This window comes from Oncorhynchus mykiss, chromosome 15 (genome assembly GCF_013265735.2).
Source record: "Oncorhynchus mykiss isolate Arlee chromosome 15, USDA_OmykA_1.1, whole genome shotgun sequence".
Taxonomy (NCBI): domain Eukaryota; kingdom Metazoa; phylum Chordata; class Actinopteri; order Salmoniformes; family Salmonidae; genus Oncorhynchus; species Oncorhynchus mykiss.
In genome coordinates, this window is record NC_048579.1 from 13115066 (window position 1) to 13122856 (window position 7791).

Sequence of the window (7791 nt, forward strand, 5' to 3'; positions counted from 1 at the left end):
CAGTAGTTTTGGAATTGTTAGTTAGATTACTTGTTGGTTATTACTGCATTGTCGGAACTAGAAGCACAAGCATTTCGCTACACTCGCATTAACATCTGCTAACCATGTGTATGTGACAAATACAATTTGATTTGATTTGATGTATTTGCTTCAGTAACATTTTGCTCCAACTTTAACATTCTGTCAATATCTATCAATATCCATTCTATCAATATACATTCTATCAATATCTATCAATATCTATCAATATACATTCTATCAATATCTATTCTATCAATATCTATCAATATACATTCTATCAATATCTATCAATATCCATTCTATCAATATCTATCAATATACATTCTATCAATATCCATTCTATCAATATCCATTCAGAGCAGCTCACAGATCACTGCCCATCTGTAAACAGCCCATCTCTACCTAGCGCAATTATTTATTTTTATTTATTTAACCTTTATAACTAGGCAAGTCAGTTAAGAACAAATTCTTATTTACAATGACAGCCTAGGAACAGTGGTCTAGGAACAGTGGGTTAACTGCCTGTTCAGGAGCAGAACGACAGATACCTTGTACCTTGTCAGCTCAGGGATTTGAACTTGCAACCTTTTGGTTACTAGTCCAACACCCTAACCACTAGGCTACGCTGCCGCATCCCCATACTGTATTTATTTATTTATTTTGCTCCTTTGCACCCCAGTATCTCTACTTGCACATTCATCTTCTGCACATCTACCATTCCAGTGTTTAATTGCTGTATTGTAATTACTTCACCACTATAGCCTATGTATTGTCTTAACTCCCTTATCTTACCTCATTTGCACTCACTGTATATATACTTTTTTCTACTGTATTATTGACTGTATGTTTTGTTTATTCCATGTGTAACTCTGTGTTGTTGTATGTGTTGAATTGCTATGCTTTATCTTGGCCAGGTCGCAGTTGTAAATGAGAACTTGTTCTCAACTAGCCTACCTGGTTAAATAAAGGTGAAATTAAAAAATAAAATAAAACAATTCTATCAATATCTATCAATATCCATTCTATCAATATCTATCAATATCCATTCTGTCAATATCTATCAATATCCATGCTATCAATATCCATTCTTTTTTATTTATTTTTTTATTTAACCTTTATTTAACCAGGTAGGCCAGTTGAGAACAAGTTCTCATTTACTACTGCGACCTGGCCAAGATAAAGCAAAGCAGTGCGACAAAAACAACTACACAGAGTTACACATAAACAAACGTACAGTCAATAACACAATAGAAAAGAAAAATAGAAAAATCTATGTACAGTGTGTGAATGTAGAAGATTAGGGAGGTAGGCAATAAATAGGCCCTAGAGTTGAAATAATTACAATTTAGCATTAACACTGGAGTGATATATGTGCAGATGATGATGTGCAAGTAGAGATACTGTGGTGCAAAAGAGCAAGAGGGTAAGTAACAATATGGGGATGAGATGTGCTATTTACAGATTGGCTGTGTACATGTACAGTGATTGGTAAGCTGTTCTGACAGCTGATGCTTAAAGTTAGAGAGGGAGATATAAGACTCCAGATTCAGAGATTTTTACAATTTGTTCCAGTCATTGGCAGCAGAGAATTGGAAGGAAAGGCGGCCAAAGGAAGTGTTGGCTTTGGGGATGACCAGTGAGATATACCTGCTGGAGCGCGTGCTACGGGTGGGTGTTGCTATGGTGACCAGTGAGCTGAGATAAGGCGGAGCTTTACCTAGCATAGACTTACAGATGACCTGGAGCCAGTGGGTCTGGCGACGGATATTTAGTGAGGGCCAGCCAATGAGAGCATACAGGTCGCAGTGGTGGGTGGTATAAGGGGCTTTTGTGATTAAACAGATGGCACTGTGATAGACTACATCCAGTTTGCTGAGTAGGGTGTTGGAGGCTATTTTGTAAATTACATTGCCGAAGTCGAGGATCGGTAGGATAGTCAGTTTTACGAAGGTATGTTTGGCAGCATGCGTGAAGTGGGCTTTGTTGCGAAATAGGAAGCCGATTCTAGATTTAATTTTGGATTGGAGATGCTTAATGTGAGTCTGGAAGGAGAGTTTACAGTCTAACCAGACACCTAGGTATTTGTAGTTGTCCACATATTCTAAGTCAGGACCGTCGGGCAGCAATCGGTTGAAGAGCATGCACTTAGTTTTACTAGCATTTAAAAGCAGTTGGAGGCCACGGAAGGAGTGTTGTATGGCGTTGAAACTCATTTGGAGGTTTCTTAGCACAATGTACAAAGAAGAGCCAGATGTTTACAGAATGGTGTCATCTGCGTAGAAGTGGGTCAGAGAATCACCAGCAGCAAGAGCGACATCATTGATATATACAGAGAAAAGAGTCGGCCCGAGAATTGAGCCCTGTGGCACCCCCATAGAGACTGCCAGAGGTCCGGACAACAGTTCCTCCGGTTTGACAAGTCAATGACTACCAATGTCTATCAATATCCATTCTATTAATATACATTCTATCAATATCTATCAATATCTATCAATGTACATTCTATCAATATCCATTATTTTCAAACTATTTCTAAATCTACTAAATCTATCTGCCCCCAGGTATCATTGCTGTGGTTATCTTCACCGTCCTGTGTACACTGGTGTTCCTGATTCGCTACATGTTCCGTCACAAGGGATCATACCACACCAATGAATCGAAAGGGGCGGAGCCAGCCAGTGGCGAATCAGCAGACACCACCATCATCTGCGCCGAAACCAACCCGGAAACCATAGAGGAATCAAAGAAAGAGTGGTTCATCTAACTGCCAATTGAAAAACAGATGAGGATTGGAAAGTGGGATGTTCATCTGTTGACCAATCACAGGAGAGATGGATGGAGACGTCTACTGAATGGAGGAGGGATTGGGAGTGGGTGAAAGAGGGTGTACAGAAATCCGATGAACTGCAGAAGAAAGACGAGACAGTTTATTGGAAGGTTGCGTAGAGAGTTGAGAGACTAAATCTGTACATAGTCTTTCTTTGTATTGTGTTCAGGAGTTTCCACGAGTCCTTTGAATACAGAATAGTTATATAACAGCAGATCTGGATCAAATACATTCAAACACTTTAGGTTTTTAGAAGTGCACTTGATTTAGCTTGGATTTTGCACCTTTAGGACTATTCTATTGTCTCCGATGTACCAGGCAAACTAAATCAAGCACAGCTCAAGTATTTGACCTATGTATTTGACCTCTGTATAATAATAATGGAACATATGCTAGCAAAGACTTGTTTGTTTTTTCAACTGAGATCTGAAAGATTATGCCAAATCATCTGTTTACAAGTTTGGCATTTCTGTTGGTCATGTTTACATGTCCATAATCCATATACACTCCAACAGTATTTCTCAAACCACTCCAAGAGGTGTAACCAGAGAAACATGGATGCCAAAAGTCCTGCTGTAAATATGTGTTATTTATAAATATATTTAATTTCTTTGTTAATATATGTTTATTCAGAGACATTGGTACAAAGACATTTACACGACATTTCAGATAATATTTCTAAGCATAGCACATATCCACAAATGAAAGAAGTTTACTTTAATTTAATTATGACATTAGATTGTATCCACAAGAAGACCTTCTCATCGATGGTTGGAGAGGAATGTCTCAATGCATGATGGGAAAACATGGCAGAACCATAGCTACACACTGCATGGCAGTTTGCTTTCTGTCCTTCCTCTGAGAACAAGTGAGCTCTTGAACTTTCAGTGTATTTTCTGTTTCCAAACACTTGTCTTACACTGAAGGCGCAAAACATTAAGAACACCTTCCTAATATTGGGTTGTACCCCCTTTTGCTATCAGAACATCCTAATTTAGTCATGGCATGGACTCTACAAGGTGTCGAAAGCATTCCACAGGAATACTGGCCCATGTTGACTCTAATGCTTCCCACAGTTGTGTCAAGTTCGCTGGATGTCCTTTGGGTGGTGGACCATTCTTGATACACAGGAAACTGTTGAGTGTGAAAAACCCAGCAGCGTTGTAGTTCTTGGCACATTCAAACCAAAGCGCATGGCACCTACTAACATACCCTGCTCAAAGGCACTTAAATATTTTGTCTTACCCATTCACCCTCTGAATGGCCCATACACAATCCATGTTTCAATTGTCTCAAGGCTTAAAGATCCTTCTTTAACCTGTCTCCTCCACTTCATCTACACTGATAGAAGTGGATTTAACAAGTGACATCAATAAGGGATCATAGCTTTCAACTGGATTCACCGGGTCAGTCTGTCATGGAGTCTTTGGGGTCAAGGGTCAAGGGTGAAGGGTTGAGGCTTGGTTCTACCGTGTTGAATGGTTTAACCAACTGTGCCTTCAGGAGACTGCCTTTTAGCCTTCCTCTTGGTAACACAACACAGCAACACAACACCATGGTGTCAGAACCAGACCCATGGTGTTAGAACCAGACCCATGGTGTTAGAACCAGACCCATGGTGTTAGAGCCAGACCCATGGTGTTAGAACCAGACCCATAGTGTTAGAACCAGACCCATGGTGATAGATCCAGACACATGGTGTTAGAGACAGACCCATGGTGTTAGAACCAGACCCATGGTGTTAGAGACAGACCCATGGTGTTAGAACCAGACCCATGGTGATAGAGACAGACCCATGGCGTTAGAACCAGACCCATGGTGTTAGAGACAGACCCATAGTGTTAGAACCAGACCCATGGTGATAGAGACAGACCCATGGTGTTAGAACCAGACCCATGGTGTTAGAACCAGACCCATGGTGATAGAGACAGACCCATGGTGTTAGAACCAGACCCATGGTGTTAGAACCAGACCCATGGTGTTAGAACCAGACCCATGGTGATAGAGACAGACCCATGGTGTTAGAACCAGACCCATGGTGATAGAGACAGACCCATGGTGTTAGAACCAGACCCATGGTGATAGAGACAGACCCATGGTGTTAGAACCAGACCCATGGTGTTAGAACCAGACCCATGGTATTAGAACCAGACCCATGGTGATAGAGACAGACCCATGGTGTTAGAACCAGACCCATGGTGATAGAGACAGACCCATGGTGTTAGAACCAGACCCATGGTGATAGAGACAGACCCATGGTGTTAGAACCAGACCCATGGTGTTAGAACCAGACCCATGGTGTTAGAACCAGACCCATGGTGTTAGAACCAGACCCATGGTGTTAGAACCAGACCCATGGTGTTAGAACCAGACCCATGGTGTTAGAACCAGACCCATGGTGTTAGAACCAGACCCATGGTGTTAGAGACAGACCCATAGTGTTAGAACCAGACCCATGGTGATAGAGACAGACCCATGGTGTTAGAACCAGACCCATGGTGTTAGAACCAGACCCATAGTGTTAGAACCAGACCCATGGTGATAGAGACAGACCCATGGTGTTAGAACCAGACCCATGGTGTTAGAACCAGACCCATGGTGTTAGAACCAGACCCATGGTGTTAGAGACAGACCCATGGTGTTAGAACCAGACCCATGGTGTTAGAGACAGACCCATGGTGTTAGAACCAGACCCATGGTGTTAGAACCAGACCCATAGTGTTAGAACCAGACCCATGGTGATAGAGACAGACCCATGGTGTTAGAACCAGACCCATGGTGATAGAGACAGACCCATGGTGTTAGAACCAGACCCATGGTGATAGAGACAGACCCATGGTGTTAGAACCAGACCCATGGTGTTAGAACCAGACCCATGGTGTTAGAACCAGACCCATGGTGTTAGAACCAGACCCATGGTGTTAGAACCAGACCCATGGTGATAGAGACAGACCCATGGTGTTAGAACCAGACCCATGGTGATAGAGACAGACCCATGGTGTTAGAACCAGACCCATGGTGATAGAGACAGACCCATGGTGTTAGAACCAGACCCATGGTGTTAGAACCAGACCCATGGTGTTAGAACCAGACCCATGGTGTTAGAACCAGACCCATGGTGTTAGAACCAGACCCATGGTGTTAGAGACAGACCCATAGTGTTAGAACCAGACCCATGGTGTTAGAACCAGACCCATGGTGTTAGAACCAGACCCATGGTGATAGAGACAGACCCATGGTGTTAGAACCAGACCCATGGTGATAGAGACAGACCCATGGTGATAGAGACAGACCCATGGTGTTAGAACCAGACCCATGGTGTTAGAACCAGACCCATGGTGTTAGAACCAGACCCATGGTGTTAGAACCAGACCCATGGTGTTAGAACCAGACCCATGGTGTTAGAGACAGACCCATAGTGTTAGAACCAGACCCATGGTGATAGAGACAGACCCATGGTGTTAGAACCAGACCCATGGTGTTAGAACCAGACCCATAGTGTTAGAACCAGACCCATGGTGATAGAGACAGACCCATGGTGTTAGAACCAGACCCATGGTGTTAGAACCAGACCCATGGTGTTAGAACCAGACCCATGGTGTTAGAACCAGACCCATGGTGTTAGAGACAGACCCATGGTGTTAGAACCAGACCCATGGTGTTAGAGACAGACCCATGGTGTTAGAACCAGACCCATGGTGTTAGAACCAGACCCATAGTGTTAGAACCAGACCCATGGTGATAGAGACAGACCCATGGTGTTAGAACCAGACCCATGGTGATAGAGACAGACCCATGGTGTTAGAACCAGACCCATGGTGATAGAGACAGACCCATGGTGTTAGAACCAGACCCATGGTGTTAGAACCAGACCCATGGTGTTAGAACCAGACCCATGGTGTTAGAACCAGACCCATGGTGTTAGAACCAGACCCATGGTGATAGAGACAGACCCATGGTGTTAGAACCAGACCCATGGTGATAGAGACAGACCCATGGTGTTAGAACCAGACCCATGGTGATAGAGACAGACCCATGGTGTTAGAACCAGACCCATGGTGTTAGAACCAGACCCATGGTGTTAGAACCAGACCCATGGTGTTAGAACCAGACCCATGGTGTTAGAGACAGACCCATGGTGTTAGAACCAGACCCATGGTGTTAGAACCAGACCCATGGTGTTAGAGACAGTAAATTGCAACTTATTTCCTTTCTTTCTTTTTTTAAACATGTACATATTGTTTATATTCAAATGTATTTATCATGTCTATCAGGCTTTACAAATGTTTACTTCATACTGGCATTGCCCGGTTACAATGTGATGTCATGACTGCCATTTTTTGTTGCTTGTCGTAATGGTTAATTTTTTCTATACTTTTTATTTTCTCTAATGTTTTGTAAAATTGGCCACCGTGGTTTGTTGTGAAACGTCTGTATGTCGTCTCAGAAGGTTCCACACTAAGGGCACACACACACAGGAAGATGGAAATGAAAAGCCCCAAGACAAGGCTGTCAGCATGTCACCAATAAACATGTCTGTTCCTGGGTTTGTTGTCATGCCACATCTAGCCACCAGGCTACTGTCAGTCACCTGAGTCCTGCTTTCAGCTCTACATTTCAATAAAGACAGTGTTTGCACCCAGGGCTACAGTGTATTCACCTGGGGAGTGGGGCTTGTCAGTGATGGAACATGTTGGGTATGTGTGGTTGTGAGAGAGAAAAGAATGGTGAGAGAGAGAGAGGGTGGTAGAGAAAAAGAGTGTAATAGAGGGATGGAAAGAGGGGGGTGAGTTAGGGGAAGGAAGCTTCCACTAACTTGGCTCCAAAGAACCAGTGTGAGGCCTTCTTACAGGAAAGAACCCCAAGAGGTCCAGCAACAGGGTCTGAGGTGCTCTGCAGTCTGCACTGTGAGAATGTCAGCCTTTTCTGTCTGGAGGATAAGT

At 43.2% G+C, this 7791-nt stretch overlaps 1 protein-coding gene across 1 annotated transcript in view; it reads left to right on the forward strand.

Annotated features, from left to right (window-relative positions):
- LOC110515947 (contactin-associated protein-like 2) overlaps positions 1-7486 on the forward strand; it is a 286632-nt gene extending 279146 nt beyond the window's left edge. Inside the window, exon 27 of the mRNA XM_036943719.1 lies at positions 2583-7486. Coding sequence (XP_036799614.1) covers positions 2583-2785 — 203 coding nt within the window. The 3' untranslated portion in view covers positions 2786-7486. The remainder of the gene's footprint in view (positions 1-2582) is intronic.
- Positions 7487-7791: the final 305 nt, after the last annotated feature.